The 19,133-nt window shown below is 29.5% G+C and overlaps 2 protein-coding genes across 5 annotated transcripts; both read left to right on the forward strand.

Annotated features, from left to right (window-relative positions):
* The first annotated feature begins 3,438 nt into the window (after positions 1-3,438).
* On the forward strand, positions 3,439-13,103 carry spz (Spaetzle domain-containing protein). 4 transcript variants are annotated; one of them, XM_090106408.1, is made up of 6 exons: positions 3,439-3,642; positions 9,702-9,828; positions 10,366-10,514; positions 11,072-11,185; positions 12,523-12,623; positions 12,885-13,103. In XM_090106408.1, the coding sequence occupies exons 1-6, from the start codon at positions 3,607-3,609 to the stop codon at positions 13,057-13,059; spliced, it is 702 nt and encodes a 233-aa protein (XP_089962534.1). In that variant the 5' UTR covers positions 3,439-3,606; the 3' UTR covers positions 13,060-13,103. The 4 variants fall into 4 exon arrangements, with proteins under 4 accessions (XP_089962534.1, XP_089962535.1, XP_089962536.1 ...); XM_090106409.1 differs by having other exon boundaries at positions 10,384-10,514; XM_090106410.1 differs by having other exon boundaries at positions 9,702-9,777.
* A 3,255-nt stretch (positions 13,104-16,358) lies between these two features.
* LOC149905320 (uncharacterized) lies at positions 16,359-18,862 on the forward strand. The gene is made up of 7 exons (XM_090106412.1): positions 16,359-16,390; positions 16,653-16,701; positions 16,916-17,007; positions 17,092-17,208; positions 17,488-17,588; positions 17,829-17,876; positions 18,181-18,862. The coding sequence occupies exons 1-7, from the start codon at positions 16,364-16,366 to the stop codon at positions 18,353-18,355; spliced, it is 609 nt and encodes a 202-aa protein (XP_089962538.1). The 5' UTR covers positions 16,359-16,363; the 3' UTR covers positions 18,356-18,862.
* Positions 18,863-19,133: the final 271 nt, after the last annotated feature.

Raw genomic sequence — 19,133 nt, forward strand, 5'->3', positions numbered from 1 at the left:
AATGGAAAAATAAATCGAATTTTAAGTAAATTAAAAAATCCATAAATGTAGGTACACTGCAATAATTACAGTTTTAAAACTTCGGACGGATTTGAATTTTGGATTTGGAATTTATTTTAATAAGGACATAGAATTACCAATCGTTAAGAATGAAAGTGTTTCCACTGGCCGTATTGAATGAAAAAAACGCACTGTAACTGTTCAGTCACAGCTTTAACTTTAATAAAATTGAAATCATACTAATCCATTATGGACATGGAAAGAAAGAAAGATAAAAAGATAAATTATTTGACTCTACAAAAATACCACAAAAAATGCAATGAGTAACTACAATTAAAACAAAGATATCAAAATAAAAATAAGGGTTGAAGGGCCTGAATGTATAAGCACTTTACCGCTATCTACTAACCCTTCAATTTTGAGAATTACTTTACAGAGATTAACATTAATCTCCATCGGCTATTGCACCCTTGGCCTTCCTCTTGTTACGCTTATTTGCTTATGGCCAAGGAAACAGACAATCATCTGAGATTGTATAACGATTACAATAGATACAACGAAATACAAGTACAGTTTAACACCCAAACCAATTTAATATGTTCCCAAACTAAAATACAAAAAGAAATAACTAAATTACCTAACTAACTACCTAATTCCATAGTCGTTATGTATCAACTACCTACTATCGATGTAAAATATGATCGTAACTGTTAATCTATTCATGTTTTCAAACGAATAAGTATACAAAATTGTAAATATACACAAAAATAATAATAATTATTCACAATCTATCCTATATTTTGTTTATAGAGTGTATCTTTAATATGTTAATCAGTCGTTAGTTTGTTTATAATATGTATATTTTTTGAAATTATTTTTAAGATTTACATGTTGATGTAAACCATATGTAAAATTGTATATTAATAAAGAAAACATGATGTAAAATTATTTATTTAAAATGAATACCCAGCATGACTAAACACATAGAGCAGATAGCTGTATATTAAGTATGACTATTTATACCGATCTATTCAAATAAAATCACAAGGCGATAAATAAAGCACGTGTCTACCATAAAATCATTATAACATCGGATTCTATTCATACATTGTATAATTCCAATATTCTAGGAAAACTGCATTAATAACTCGAAGATGATCTGAGTAGAGGTAAATAATGGATTATTTTTAAATTTACTTGTATATAAAATAATAATATAGCATTGAGTGAGAGTTGAACAGGTTTCCGTTATAAATAAACACTGATTTCGCAAACTTTCTCTGTAAAGTCTGCACTAACGGGTTTAATCAATCGGCTTAGCGCAATGATTAGGTACCTTTGATGTTCCAATTGGTCATCCAAGCTAATTTCATTTATAATCAGGTAGGTAATGAGATCAAAAAACCTTTATCATCTGTACAATAGTACAAGCGTTTTTTTCATTTAATTTTTTTTGGTCAAATGTCTTAATTTTATGAAAAGCTCTCCATCTCTTGTAGTTAATTGTTAAATTTTAAAATGCTATATTACAAATGCACATCGTCAACACAAATTATGTTTTATAAGTAAATAGTAGCTATTTTTATGTAAATAAATCTGCTTCATACATTTTTATGTAAAACTATTTGCAACATTATTAAAAATGGCTTTCCATTAATCATTTATTTTAATAAATATTGCATTATTATTATGAGGAAGAATAAATATTTGATACATGATTTATTTCATGTCTAAATCGGTTCACCTTTGGCTTTTCGCTGGACCAGCTAAACACAGCAGTATTATCTTAAGAATATAATTTTGTACTTGTAACTAACTACATTTATATTTTTTTGCATATTTATCTAACTCAAGGCAAGCCATTCCTTTTAGATATGTGTGTCCATGTAGAGTGCAGACAATATAACAAAAGTATCAATTAATAAATGAGATACACGTCACAATATTAATCAAGACAAATTAAACAAAATATAAAAAGGATACCTACGTAATTACTATAACCAAAATAACTTCCTTACCACAGATCCATATACGGTTTTAAAAGCGTTAATAGTCGCTAATAAGGAATACAAACCATTGCTAAATGATTAAAAAGAAAGATATTTTAGTGCACTTCGATGGACGTCATCGGAAACTTCATTTCCTCGTCTGTTTATCGCAGGGCTTTTTAACCTGCCATTGAAGGAATGGAAATTTCCGCCGATATTTAAAACATTCTCTTACATTTACAGATTAAATTCTGATAAACACAATATTTATAACTCACGTGGTAATCATAAATTCACTTAATTAGCTGACCCATTAAATTTCAAGACACCACTTGATTTTTTTAATACTTTCGTGACTTACCGATGTTTCCTATGCTTTCAATAGATATTCCACTATATTTATTTCTTTTTTTTAATTAAAGATCCAACAACAAATTATAAATACCATCTATTCTTCCTTTTAGTTCAAAAATTGACGACGCTCCTGAGGAGATCCTTTAGACCTATTCCACTGAACGATTACATTGTTGTGTGTTGCTAACAAAGTTTTTTTTTAACTATATCTAGGCTCAAGTTCAACCTGATAATTGGATGTAATGCTTTGAGTATGCGACGAATAGATTTGTAGTACTCTATTCGTCTCTACATTAACAGTAATTTTGGATACATGTTTCTAAATGCATACCTAGGGTAAATTATAAAGTTGGTACTTAAGAGTAAAGAGAAATAAATAAATATTGAACTAAAATTTTATTTATATTTAAACCTCTTATATCTTTGTAAGACACAACAAAGTTATATTAGAGTCCGATTTTAAAGATTATGAAAAGTGATTGTGTGCTGAATTCCTGAAATCGTACCTAGAGGCCCAGAACCTTTACATTATAAGAGATTCTAGATTTCTATGAATAATGGGCCTTTGTGAAAATAATACTGTGCCTAAATTCCATAATGATCCTGGAAACATACTTACCTACCCATTAGATAGTAATTAAGCTGACAGCTATTAATAAGTCATTTTTAAATAAATTAAACTCTACCAATTAATGTGATGAACATTTACAATGATCTAAGACATTTACAGATAGAGTTATTTGAAATATTTAAATTATAATTACCAAGTCATTAGATAATTTTAATATAGTTTGGTAAAATATCAATTAATTAATGCCTGAACTATGAATGTACAATTTAAAGCACATTACAAATAAATTTACAAAATTGATGTAGGTTCAGACATAATGTTTATTGTTTTCTCAACGCTCCATGAACCTGGCTATACGTAAGACGGCTCGATTAAACGTGATAATCATACATCAGATATCAACAACCAGTCACCCCAGAGCTCCTCGATTAGCAGGTACGGGGAAAGGGAGCAGTCGAACAATATAATGTGGAGGTCATGATAAACTGGTTATCGTTAATGGCATGCGATTTAGCTTCTACCGGTCATTTCCAACCAGTTGTCATTCGAACGCACCAACAAGTGAATGTGTGAAGTCTACCACAGACTAAATAACAATCTTGACAATTTATTTCGCTAACAGTCCGAACGATGGATAGATTATTTCGATACGTTTGAACGTTTGTGAGATCATGATTTGATCTGGTTTTAGTGATGGCTTGGATATATTACGTTTTGTGGATATATCTGGTACGTATATTCTTTAATTATTTCAAGGTAGTTTTATCGCTATATTGATTCCAAAAATAATCTGAGTGCCCTAACGATCGTGCTTTTTTATTATGGTTAACAATATTTTTTATTTGTTATTTTTTCTTATCAGTTGTCCATGTAATAATGGCTTAATGGTTTAACAAATTACAAAACAGGTTTTATATTATCACTTCACAATAAACCTCTAGCTCTAGGTATATAATCAGAGAACATAGACATTTAAAACATTGTACATGTAGGTACATGTACAGTAGATACAATCACTTAACTTCATTTTCTATTTTTGCACCTACGTATCTAGAATCTAGTTTCACCTTTGTGGTTAAACACTTAAAAGTTAAAATTGCCAATGCCTATTATAGAATAAAATACCGTGCACTGACCAGACTGAGTGATTAATTTAAACGGTTAGGTCTATGTAGTGAGGAAGATGACTAAAAACGATAAATTTTGATCATTATATATAGGTTTAAAAAACTTATTGGTATTACAGTACATAAAATATTTTAGTACATTAAAATCAGTACATATCCTTATCATATATTTAAATCCATTTAATTCACACATCTAACTAATGTTTTTCTACACCGGTCCCCAAAACAAACGTGCCGTGTTGACTAACGATCAAAAAGTAAGAGTTGCGTTCACTTTCTTTTGATATACATATTTATTCGTGTATTATGAATATATTAACATGACTTCGTGCGAACGTTAAGAATGAAACAAGTAAATGCAATGACCGTGAATTCTGTTTTGTTATGCATTCAATGGTAGGAACGACTTATATTCGATAAATAACTACCATAGTAGTACGTACGTGAACACGTAGGCCAAAAAATGTAGAGACTTTTTCTCTTATTCTTAAATTTTATGTCATTTGCAAATATAGTTTTTTTTCTATAGACCTCTGATTAAATTTAAATCAATTAGCCAAAGAAATTTTTATATAGTATAAAATTATGGCTGTATGGCAAAAGTTAGTATTTTATTTGTGGTATTATTACTATTCGCAATTTTATGATTCGGGGCATGTTCAGGTGTTTATTTGACCTAGAAAATCTGAATAAGTGACGTTTAGATTTAAAATGTAAATATGTAAATAGAGTAACATGTACTAAAATATCCACTGAAGTGTTAATAATAAATGCACATTTATATTGGGACTGCATAGCGGTTCGTCCGTCGCATTAGCGACCTGCGTTATTGTAAAACGAAAAATAATGTATTCTTTAAATATTGGTATTATATACCGTTTTAACTGCACATCTATTATACTAACATTATGTGAAGTTTGGGTATTTATTTAGTTTTACGTGCTAATGTCAGAATTATCGACGAGGGCTAAAAGAATATTTTGTCGAATACGACAATAGGAGCGAAGTAGCAATGAAAAATGTTGTAAAAATATTCGTTTGTGACTATAGGCCAGTAGAAATCGACACTAAAAAACCCTAAATTCGCAAAGCACGATGTAGATTTGAATTTTTGGTATGTTGTTTGGATCAGTTAGGATGATGTTAATCCCAATTTGCAACTTCGAAAAAGTTGTGCTCGCTGCGCAGCACGTGATAAACTGCGAAAATTTTGGACTTTTTTCACTTTTTGCTCTAAAAGTCATAAACTATGCGTTTCCGACAAGTATGATTCAGTACATAAATTAAGGTTATTAAATTTGCAACAATTTAAGCCTAACCGCAGCTCTCTAAACCTTATAACGACTAAACTGTGGCCATTCGAAGATGGTTCATTTTTCCGGAAATATTGAAATTTTTAGTTTTGCTCCCGTTTGAAGCAAAATATTGGCAAAAACCGCTCGTTCTATGAGAAGTTCGTATAATAAAGTTGTAGTGCATTTAATTTTCTTTCATAAGAGCATAGAACAAAGTCTGTGAGACAAATAGTTCACTCACAATATCTGAAAAACAAAAAGAAGGTAGAAATAGATTTTTAAAGAATTGAAACTGAGGGCATATAAAATCATAAAAAGGATAATACTTTTTCATTTGCAGGATAGGTAATTAACAAAATTACAAAGATAATTAAATTTGCAACAATTTAAGCCTAACCGCAGCTCTCTAAACCTTATGACAACTAAGCTGTGGCCTTTCAAAGATAGTCAGTTTTTCCCGAAATTTTCAAATTTTTAGTTTTGCTCCCGTTTGAACCAAAATATTGGCAAAACCGCTCGTTCTATGAGAAGGTCATAAAATAAAGTTGTAGAAAATTTAATTTTGTTAATTACCTATCCTGCAAATGAAAAAGTATTATCCTTTTTTATGATTTTATATGCCCTCAGTTTCAATTCCTTAAAAATCTATTTCTACCTTCTTTTTGTTTTTCAGATATTGTGAGTGAACTATTTGTCTCACAGACTTTGTTCTATGCTCTAATGAAAGAAAATTAAATGCACTACAACTTTATTATACGACTTTCTCATAGAACGAGCGGTTTTTGCCAATATTTTGCTTCAAACGGGAGCAAAACTAAAAATTTGAAATTTTCGGGAAAAACTGACTATCTTTGAAAGGCCACAGCTTAGTTGTTATAAGGTTTAGAGAGCTGCGGTTTGGCTTAAATTGTTGCAAATTTAATTAGCTTTGTAATTTTGTTAATTACCTATACTGCAAATGAAAAAGTATTATCCTTTTTATGATTTTATATGCCCTCAGTTTCAATTCTTTAAAAATCTATTTCTACCTTCTTTTTGTTTTTCAGATATTGTGAGTGAACTATTTGTCTCACAGACTTTGTTCTGTGCTCTTATGAAAGAAAATTAAATGCACTACAACTTTATTATACGACCTTCTCATAGAACGAGCGGTTTTTGCCAATATTTTGCTTCAAACGGGAGCAAAACTAAAAATTTCAATATTTCGGGAAAAATGAACCATCTTCGAATGGCCACAGTTTAGTCGCTATAAGACTTAGAGAGCTTTAATTAGGCTTAAATTGTTGCAAATTTAATAACCTTAATTTATGTACTGAATGATACTTGTCGGAAACGCATAGTTTATGACTTTTAGAGCAAAAAGTGAAAAAAGTCCAAAATTTTCGCAGTTTATTATTTGCGTATAATCTTTTTTCCTACTTTCCCAAATTTTGTAATTTTGTTAATTACCTATCCTGCAAATGAAAAAGTATTATTCTTTTTATGATTTTATATGCTCTCAGTTTCAATTCTTTAAAAATCTATTTATATCTTCTTTTTGTTTTTCAGATATTGTGTGTGAAATATTTGTCTCACAGACTTTGTTCTATGCTCTTATGAAAGAAAATTAAATGCACTACAACTTTATAATACGAACTTCTTATAGAACGAGCGGTTTTTGCCAATATTTTGCTTCAAACGGGAGCAAAACTAAAAATTTCAATATTTCCGGAAAAATGAACCATCTTCGAATGGCCACAGTTTAGTCGTTATAAGGTTTAGAGAGCTGCGGTTAGGCTTAAATTGTTGCAAATTTAATAACCTTAATTTATGTACTGAATCATACTTGTCGGAAACGCATAGTTTATGACTTTTAGAGCAAAAAGTGAAAAAAGTCCAAAATTTTCGCAGTTTATCACGTGGTGCGCAGCGAGCACAACTTTTTCGAAGTTGCAAATTGGGATTTACATCACCCTAACTGATCCAAACAACATACCAAAAATTCAAATCTACATCGTGCTTTGCGAATTTAATGTTAATTTCCACTGGCCTACTAGACGAAGTGGCGTGGGCCAGCAAGTTTATGTATAAAGCTACCTATGTGTACTATTTGTAAAGCATAGGTAATAGGTATGGTAGATGTTTATATTTAAATAACTGCAGCTGGAGGTGGAGCTTCTAGTTTATATTCGGACACTAGTTCCTCACAACGAAAATGCTACATGCTTACAATATATTTAGTTCCTTTTTAATACTTTTAAGTTGTAAAGGCAAATAAATTATCTTTTAATTTTTATTTTATTATATTTATAGTGTGATTATAAATAGATGAATGGCATTTAGCTTATAGTCATTACTTCATAAACATAATCCATACTATAATATTATAAATGCGAAAGTAACTCTGTCTGTCTGTCTGTTACTCAATCACGCCTTAACTACTGAACCAATTTGCATGAAATTTGGTATAGAGATATTTTGATGCCCGAGAAAGGTCATAGGATAGGTTTTATCCCGGAAATCCTACGGGAACGGGTTTTTCTTTGAAACGCGGGCGAAGCCGCGGGTGGAAAGCTAGTACAATATAAATTATAATATTATAATATCTTACGTAAACGTTGTGGACATGGAAATCTTATAGTAGGTACAAGATGTCATGAAATTGATTGCATCTTGGAAAACTCAAAATTAACACATTCACCATTCGGATAATCGAGCAAAAAATAATTATTCAGACTCTTCATAATTACATTTTTTAATAAGCTCAAATTTTAATAGGTTAAAACTCAGAGCATTTAAAAGCTGAAAGAACTAAAATTATTCACAATACAACACAGTAATTACAAATTGAAATACGGGAATTTAAAAAACTCTATAAATTCGTCTTTTGCAAACCTTTTTATTCAAGATAAGCATAATATTTTTAAATTGATTACAGCCACCAGCTAATGGCCAACATCGGACGGATTTTATGACTTTACGCGTGTTTTAATCATAAATGTTTCGCATTCATATCGTATCGGTAGCTATGCTACAAGTTTTTTAGGCTCTTATAGAATGAAATATTTTATATTTATTTCTTGTTTTTCAATTTTAATTATGTTGTAGGTTGAAAAAAATGGTCTTAATGACCTTCAAAAAATATACATTTCATAATAGTCAATAAAGAGTTTTGAAAAAGGTCATTGAACTTATAGGTCGTATACATAGATTCTATATATAATTTGATAATTTAATGAACTTATAGGACCTTAAATGATGAAATTATATAGAATCTATGTAGGTATACGACCTCTTTTAGCTCTTTCTAACTGGCTGAAAGGTGCCTTATATAGAGACATTTCAAAGTGGTCAAGTACGATAAAAAATGACCTTTTTAAATAAAAGGAAGGCAGATAACTGAACCACGAAATACGTTTCACTGATATTTAAAAGTTGTCTACTGATCATAAATTACTTATTTATTTTTTCTTTGTTTAACTTATTAATGTAAACTTAAATTACTGGGGTCAGGTCACAACTTTTTCCGTATTGTATACCGATATCTAGAGTTTAGCAATTACATATTATTACATAATTATTATTCACGACAAACTTACAGCCTTACTTTTACGGCTTTGCTAACTAAAACGAAGTGTAAATAGAGTCTACAAACATATTGGAAAGGTCAAGGGTGCAAAATCGCGCAAAGTATGAGGAAAACCTGTATTAATGAAATGTATAATTATTAATAAATAGTAACATCTATTTACTTATACCTTTAATATTAATATACTACCTACCTATATCTTTCAATGAATCTTACAGTGCCAAGTTTGGTTTCAGGATTTTTATTTTTTTCTGGTAGGTACATATATATATTATACCTATGTACTAAATCTAACGCATAATTTATGTAAGTTGGTAAAAATGTCATTTAATCATTTTTAAATAGAAAGTTTGGTATGGTTTTGGTTTTGGTTTCGTAACTTTTCGTATTTTTGGCCTCAATGCATAAATTTATTTTCAACATATTTTTGTTTTGAGAAAAAAATAACCACAATCTCGTAACTTTACGTTATCTTAACATAAATTATTTTAATTTATTTCATTTACATTCTGATTCAATAATAAAAACAACAAATCTACTAGAGTAGTACAATTTTATGGAGCGTTAAATTATACGCACAAAGGTACGAGATATTTTCCATTGTTTTTTTTTTTGTTCTTAGTTTATTTTCATTATGTATTTGTATCAAGGACTATTTTGTCGTACCAAATAATCTTGAGAACCACATTAGTTTTGCAAATAGATCCTTCCCTCACAAGTATCTCTTAAATAAACAGGATAAATAGGCTCAAAGTGTCATCTTGGTTTTCCGTAACAATCAATGTGTTGTTATTTTAGTTACAGATAACAAGCTACAAAGCCTACGAAGAAACAGATTGGCGGAGCGGAAGGGCACCACATTTCCAAACCAATGGTTCGTACAAAATCCTGAATAGATTTGTGAAGCCTTTTATCAATAGACGAGGTTTGTAATCGACGATACTATACGAGAATCCAATTACGCTTTGAACATATAGCTATAACAACTAGTTTTTAATAAATTATGTTTTGTAATTAAATGACCCCTGAAATTTTAAATAGTAAATGTAACTGAGATATTCGAACTTAAATAAAGTGATTGTGTAGCAATATCAACTTAAAAATTATAACATAACTAAATTAAAATTTTGAGAATAAATTATTTCTTTTGTATCAAATAATTACCTGGTATAAATTGGAATCTAACATTTATTGTTACAAGTAAAACAAAATTATTGATGTTAAAGGTTTCGCTCAATTTATTTGATTAACCAACAATGAAATTAATTATTTGCTCTGTCTTTTTTGCTCCTGTTGACATTTGTCGCCAAGTAGGTACCTATTATTCCTCATAATTGGTACATGATTATAAAATATATTTACTTTGATGGAGTATTTAAAATATCTATGTAATTAACACATTAGTACTACGGAAAGAATGAGCAATTGTATAACTTACTTGCTTTATTTCCTACATTTTCAGTAATGGAGAGTCCTATAGTATTTCCAGATCTAACATCGAGGTCGGGAAGCGATTTTCAATTGCAAATACCTGAAGAATGTAGACGACTAGGAATATGTGAAGATATCCCTAACTATCCGGAGGATATTGTCTTCAATGTTATACAACAGGTAAAATATTATAAACCTATCTTTATAACTTTATACTTTTTTATTTTTTTAAGGAACTTTTCAGTATAATGTACCTACTTATAATAGATAGCTTACCGCTACCATTCATCAATTTGCTACTTATAAATATTTTCAATAATTATAGTTAGACATTAACTCCGCCATGGCCGGTCCTAAGCCCGGGTGAGAAAGGAGGAAGGTTGGTTCTTGCTTATTCGACCTAGCAAACCGTAAAACCGTCAACGCCGAGTATCGGGCAGCGGTCAAATAACCCGAACACTCTGCCTACCGGCAGAGAGGGCTACCACAAGCCCAGAGGAGTAAATACCCTCTGAAAGAGTGGACTCTCCAACTTGCAGTAGCCAGCACGGCGTTTCACGGCTAAAACCCCTCATGATTAACATGAATAAAGCCAAATAGTTAGACAAGTGCATGCATTACCTACTTGCATGCGTAGGTATAGTACGCAGACTTAATTTTGATCAAAATACGTATTAAAGCTTTAAAATGTATTGATGGAATATTATAATTTATATTTACAAATTTACCATTTTCAGATTGAAAGGGATAATAAAACTAAATTCAATAGAGATGTACTGGAGCCTCCCCAGATCGCTGAGAGAATAGGCCCTGAAGAGGAAACTATTGATTTATGCGTTTCTTCCGAAAGGGTAAGTCTATTTTACGATAATTTTCTAAATACAGGAATGGTACCTACTTAATGTCGATAAAAATTTGTTATCTTTCGAATAAAATTTGCTTCAATTTAATCAAAAACTTATTAATAATATACTGGAAGTTAAAAATTACAAAGAGAAAAGAATATTATTTAATAAAATTATTTTAAACTATTTCGTTGCGGTTCATGTGCGAATTGTATTGACTTAGTTATATAATAACTACGTGTTACTCGCGGCTTCACCTCGAAGTGGAAATTAACAGTAACAGTTTCAAATACGCATCATAATGGTAGTTGGTATTTGAATACATCCCATGGAAATGAGACTTTCCCATGAAAAAGTAGCCTGTATCACTCTTAAGTTTTGTAACTATCTCCACACAAATAACACATCTATACTAATATTATTAAGAGGAAAGGTTTGTAATTATGTATGTATGTATGGTTTTCACGCATAAACTACTGGACCGATTTCAAAAATTCTTTCACCATTAGAAAGCTGCAGCTTCACTGAGCAACATAGGCTAGTTTTATCCCGGAAATCCCACCGGAACGGGAACTATGTGGGTTTTTCGTTGACTGCGCGGGCGAAGCCGCTGGCGGAAACCTAGTCTACCATAAAATCACTTCATTGTGCGGTGAAAGAAAGACAAAAAATAAACACACACGTTCGCTTCGCTAGGGTTTTATTTACACTGTACAAAAATAATCTAGCTAGATCGATTGCCCCGTAAACTCTTTCTATACCTAGGTACTAAGTATAAGTTTCACTAAAATCGTTGCAGCCCTTTTTCCATTTCAGATTAAATTCCTTGTAGGTATTAGATAGGTGTAGTGTGGAAATTAAGAATAAATAATCTCGATCGAATTATAGAATAGCAATACAACTAAAGGCATAGTTTGTGGTTTAATGTATTTTAATTACATCTTTCCTACCGCAAATTAATTAGAGGGTAATAGAGAGCAAAAAAACAAATTAAATCATATTTTAAGTAGATAAAAAATATTTAGAGCGTATGATATGCAAAATACCTTTATTATACAAAGTTCATGGTAAACTTCCTTATATCTTAAATTAAGCAGTTTAGACAACGAAGTTTTTAATAAGATTTTACAATATTGATTTTACTTGCTGGAGGGCGCGGCTTTATTCACGTGATACCACGTGGTACTCTTGTAAATAATACTAACATCCATGAATTTTTACAAATTTTTGCTTTCATAATTATTATCTTGGCTCTACTTTTAATAGGAATCTAATTTTTTTGGGGAATAATTCCTTAATTATTCCTCAATAAAATATAAATAAAAATTTACTTTTATTTCCAGATATTTGTACCAAAAGTGGCACAAGACGTTAACAAAGACTGGTTTATAATAGTTAACGACAAGCAGAAACCCAGGCAGACGTTCCGCGTCGAAATATGCAAGTAAGTTTAATCCATTTTTTTAATCACTATCAGAAGATATGATCACTATTCGAGAGAACAACTCAGCACGAATTCAGAAGGATTTAGGGTTTGATGTGCGCCTATAGAAAAATAATATGTGTAATATTGTTTTTCTAGTTCCTAGATTCAATATATTGTATTTTCATAGTTATTCCACTTTGCACTAGATGGCACTGCGCGAACAAAATAATGTTACAACTTACATCCAGAAACTATTAACACATAAATTCTCTTTTTCAGAGGCGGCGAGAGCGCATCGTGCTCTTCAATAGCGTTCTTTCAAAAGGGCTATGAGGCTAAGTGCATACAGAAATACGTCCTCCGCAACATGATAGCTCTGGATGACAACAACCAAGTCATCGAGAGGCCCTTCCAAGTTCCCAGTTGTTGTTCCTGCGTGGCTAGAGTCGTGTAATATTTGTATTTAATGTAATTTATGAAATATAGTGTTTAAGATTTGTTCGTGTTTTATTTTAGTGTATATTATTGATAATAGAGCATATCAAATTAGCACCTCTACTGCGATCATTATTCTCGAATCATCTCTTCGTTATACTCGAATGTCTATACTCGGATTTTTAATTAGATAAAGTAAACTGACAGCAGCTAATGTCACTTTGTAAAATAATGTTGCCACATTTAAAGTAATAGTGAGGAATTCAGTTCTCATTCAATTAGATGAATGAACAATGAGTGTGAATAGTTCATCATTTCAAACTATAAAATAACATTATTTCTAATTGTAATATATAAAGCTATATAAGATATAAGTTACTAGTATAATGTAATTATAATCATTTTTTTATTTTTATTTTTACGATGTTTACGTTACTGTTTTCTTAATTTTTTCGTTAATTGTAACTAATTACGTTGTGTTTGTTGTAATTGTTGTGTTTATTTGGTGTTATATTGTTACACACTAAATATTCACTAGACGATCGATTCAATTTCATTCATTCCCGATTTTGAATCATTCACTTTGTGACAACTCTATTTTTATTTCATCAAAAACTGACAACACAGAAAACGTCAGTTTACTTTATCTAATTAAAAATCCGAGTATAGTATGTTATACATACAATGTATAACATAATATACATTCGAGTACCTATACTTAATAACATTGCTAGTACATGTATGACTAAGATTTTAAAGTATGTTTTTTTTCATGAATCCTATCCTGATATGGATAGGATAGATTTATCGACCCCAAAACACTAATGTTCACTAATCATGCAATGTCACACTGCCATTAGTTTAAAAATCAGGAAATTTTCTTTAACTTTCTGAGACAAGTGACAATTTTAATAAGATATAATTATTATTAAAGTTATTTAACAAAACATATATTTTTACGTACTTAAGTAACATGCATCAAATTATAGTAATAATTATGTATGAATAAACTTGTCTCTTTATCAATTGTATTGTTTTGGCTGTTTATCTGTTTGTTCCTTATATACCCTTTAGGCCACCTTTTGACATTTCGTTATGATAGATGAATTTGTAGAGCAAAGCATAAGTGCCACTTTCATATTTTGTTCACGAAATATTTATATCATTATGTAGATAAATTAAAATGTGACAGCTGAAAAAGCCTACAGTAAAAAGCTCCACAATATAAAAGAGAGTAATAAAACCTAATATATAAGTTACTACTACCTACCTACCGATGAAAAGAAAGCATTATTAAATGTGAACTTTAATTTTATATTTTTCTGCCTATGAAAATTTTAAAATATGAACTTCAGAATGAAAAGTGTGGCCGAAATCAATTATTGTACGCCAGCTTTCTTGAATCATGGGTCATAGGTCAAATAAGACCGCATTCAGTAGATAATGCATTTCACCACTCAATGAATGAATCATTTTCATTGGTAAAAGCTATCTAATTCATTTGACTTTACTTATTATTGAACAATGATATCATCGGATGACAGCATTTCATTTAGTACGGTCAATGCTCTGCCAACTCTTTTCCCTTTCATGATCTCATTTATGTGACCTATAAGTTTCGTCCTTCGTCCTACCAAATTTAAAACCTCCACCATAATGCTTCGTAATTTTATTGAAATAGGTATAATTCTGCTTTCTTATGATACGACATGGCCATTGGATACGAAACTTTACAAAGTGTATTTATAAGCTAGTAAGTTAATTTTAATTAAAATTCAAATCATTTATTTGTTAGAATAATTTTGGTAAATAGGTACAGAAAATCACATCATTTAAAAAAATGGTCCATAGGTACAATAATCTAGTTACTGGCCTATTTGACATTGTGCCCTCTGACATAATATAAAAAGGAAACAAACTAATCCTCTAACTCTAGTGAGGTAGGAGTTAGACCTTAAGAAAAAATTTGTAATTCAACACTGAAAATACTTTCTCCGATTGGCTGATTGACTTTATTTTATACTCGCTTAGCGCATAAATAGGTATATTTTACAATTATATGTATAGGTACCTATTATTGCAATTATATGTTATTGTTAAAGCAATATTTATTACTTAGTTCTACATGCAGCGGCAGCAAATGAAAGTATTCATGTATCGATTTTTCGTCATGTCAATAAATATGTAATGTGCGACTTTCAGGCCACTGCGACATTTTCATGAATGTAGGCACTAATAACTCTCTATGGCAAAAAAATCACTTAATAAATTATAAAATAGTTACTAATATTCTACGCTTTAAAAAGTGTTTCAATTTGTAAATTAAAAAAAACTTTACCACACTGAATATTATATCAAATGAAAATATTATTACAATAATTAACTTAAGTACTTCGTCTAAAGACGAACATTGGATATTTCCTTAATATTTCTGGTAAACGGATGATATCGAGAATTTCTTCTGAAATACTCACTTACTCAGGACTCGAATATTATGAAAATTATACGCTTTGCAGTTCCAATTTCAATATTGAATATAGGTTTTCAATACATCATATCCTTACTATTTCACAGATATACCAATATATTATTAAATTTATTAGTAAGCACTCGGGATACTAGGTACCATATTGATGCACTATTTCCATGTATTAAAAGTTAAAACCTTTAATTTATTTTTGTATCCTTTCTACAGAATAATTTTATATTGTAAGTAAGTATAAGAAGAAATCCTGAAAATATAAATAACAATTTTTTAATGTGCAATTACATTTCCTTGTGTAGGTAATAATAAAATATATGCAAACTATGTTTAAACTTTAACATTTTTCCCTAAGCATAATATACGAATAGGCTAGGTATTTAGCATAAGTTACGCAAGATTTGTTTTGAAATACATAATATTATTGCCTTAAACATAAATATTAATTAGTTTTAATGCTTATTAGGTTTATCGAAGCATTTTTAATTCATGATTTCCGGACTGAGAATCTGTCATATTATTACAATAACGTACCTTTTAAAATCTATAAAATTTGATAAATGCAAGATTTACATTCACTATAATATAATTATTTGAAAGCCTAAAATAAATCAATTAAATAATTAATTATATAATTATAGCTGAGGAAATTGGAAATATATCGGAAATCGCGAAAGATTCACAGAATAACGATAATATAATTATAATTGAATAATGAGCTTTATATGGGGACAGGAAAATACGAAATCGAGTAAGGTAAATCCAATATGGATATAGTGATATATATTAAATGGGAACTAATTCAGTAGTTCAGTTCAAAGTTTTCATGATAAAGATAAACATGGCTCGTCAACGGACGTTAGTACTCGTAAGTATTTTTTTTTTATATAATTATGTAACTAACTAACTAAGTAATGATTTTATTTCATAATTTTTTTTTTACAAGAATTTGTTGCAGATTTTTTTAAGTGGTTTAGATAATTTAGGTATTTGAACGAAACTTTTTTTTAACATTTTACGAGCAAAATAGATAAATAATATTATGCAAAAATATTACATTAAATAATTTCATTGTTCAATCAAAGATGTAAGTAACATACAATAAAATTAACATTTTTACTTATTTTCAGATCTACATGCACGTTTTCATCACATTTACAGGAACTTTGGCCCAACTCGGTATTATAGAATTAATTTTGTCATAAAATATACCTACTAGACAGCCAAAAAAAATTTAATTACTTATTCTATTTATTTGTGTAATAATCCTTTTTAATAATTATAAATTTTCTACGTTAAAGTAAAAATTTATTGAATAAAAGTATCTACGTATAATCATTGCTACAGGAAATGATAATAAATATATTTTATAATCTTCTTTTTTTCATTCTAGATGTGAAGATTCTTACAGAAGAATGTTTAACAGGAATTTGTGAATATGTTCCAAATTACCCAGAAGGATTAGCGTTAGATCTTGTAAAAGAGGTTGGTACTTAACAAAAAATAAGCACACATCCCTATGGAATATATATATTTTTTTATATTTTATTTAATTATATGTTATTTCAGCTCAAAGCAAGTAAAAAAATATCAAACGAGGATTTACTTGCAAATACACATGAATTAAATGACAAAACTGATAGTTCCCGCGATACTCCTACACCTTTGTGCAAATCTGAAGAAATAGTAAGTACTTATCTAAATATTGGCAATTAACCCATACTTATGGATATTTATGAAATGCTATAATGTACTCTTTATATACACTATGTAAATAACATAGGCAAGAAATATTCGTGTTTTGATTTTCTTCTATTAATATTAGTTAATTTATTAAACCTCGTAACTAATCAACGCTTTACTTGGAGATGGTGAACGAGGCCCTTAGGCTGATAAATTTTTGATGTTAATGAATTATAATTGTTATTTTAAACCTTATAATTAACCATATAATTATTATTTTAGATTTCTACTCCAAAAGCAGCTCAGAGTGCGAATGGTACCTGGTATTACATTCTAAATCCAAAATATGAGTTGATACAAAGATTTCGTGTAGAAAAATGCAGGTAAGTTTATCTTTTTTTATATGTCATTGATTTGTACACACGAAATAAAACAAAAAATATTCGGTATTTTTTATTTTATAAAAATTATTTAACTCATAACTATTGGTCAATAGAACATAATTTAAATCACTTGGTTGGAAATATTTCCACCCTTTGCCCATCTGTTTATCAGATGAAATTGTTTTTTTTTCTTTTCACCTTCCAATAATTAATAAGTATCTAATAAATCTCCTTTTGCAGCTCTAGCAATAGTGGAAAAATGAATAGAGAGATTACTTCTTATTATGAGTGAGTATTTACTATCATTTTAATTTTAATTACTATTTTAGAATTTCAATACTCAAAACCTTTTTTTCTTCATGTTAACTTTAACAAGTTCTTATAGTCAATTATTTGATTATTAAAAATTTTATGTGTATTTAGGTACTATTTCCCAAGTACAAGGGTTCACTGCCAACAAAATTTTGGGTTTTAGCAAAAAACCGATAAACGTACCTACTTGCAGTGGGATCTCGTACTAATGTATATTCTATAATTTAAAAACAGAGAATATATCGGGTACCTATCTAACAGGTGATTTTTTTTATTCTAGGGAGAAAAAAAACTTTGGAATCTGTGCTGATAGAGTGCGCAACCGAAACTACGAAGGCATATGCGTGCAAAAGTACGTCCTCCGACAAATGATGGCAATTTCAGGAAATTCGGTTTTTTATGACTACTTCCGCATCCCTAGTTGTTGTTCCTGTGTAGCACGGTCTTTAGAGTAAAAAAATTATAGGACACAATGTGATATTATAATATTATTTAAGTATAAATTATTCTATGTCATTACTTGTGAGTTGTGACTTGTGAGTAGTAGTACCTAGTAGTAGGTAGTATGTCATTACTTGTATTCAAGTATGTGTAGGTATCTGTGTTATTGGAATTAGATATTAGTTTTATCTGGAACATAAGTATGTGGTTTTACGACGTAAGCAAAGCGTAATATCGCAGTCAGTATGTAACATATTATTCGTATCTGTTTACCGTGGTAATTGTATCGAGAACGTGTTGTGATGTCAGTAAATTTAATAAGCGCAGTATGACTCAGTTTTACGTTATTATATGCACTATGCAGCATGGTTGTATTTTGTGATTTTATACATAGGTACAATATTTATTTATTTTATTTGAATGTGCTATAGATTAACGGCATTTATTTGTGAGACACCGTACTAGTAATGTTATTACGATAAGTACCTATTTAAGTTGTACCTACCATTAAACTGTAGGTACTTATTTGTATCTATTGATAATAATTTATAATAAATTTAAAATGTGATAAAATCTATTGAAAAATTAGATAAAAAATGTTTTATAATAAGTAGTTTTAAGTTAAAATGGCGTTTATACAAAACACAAACATGTCTATATTAATTTTTAATTATTATGAATAGGTAGATATTTATTTCATTTACAATATTAAATATCATAGCTTAGTAGTTACCTAAAGTTTTTTTTTTCAATCATATTTTATATATAAGTATAATAAATACTTTACCCTTT

This window comes from Colias eurytheme, chromosome 10 (genome assembly GCF_061535395.1).
Source record: "Colias eurytheme isolate Ceu_HAF_F1 chromosome 10, ilColEury1 Martin Lab GWU primary, whole genome shotgun sequence".
Lineage (NCBI taxonomy): Eukaryota > Metazoa > Arthropoda > Insecta > Lepidoptera > Pieridae > Colias > Colias eurytheme.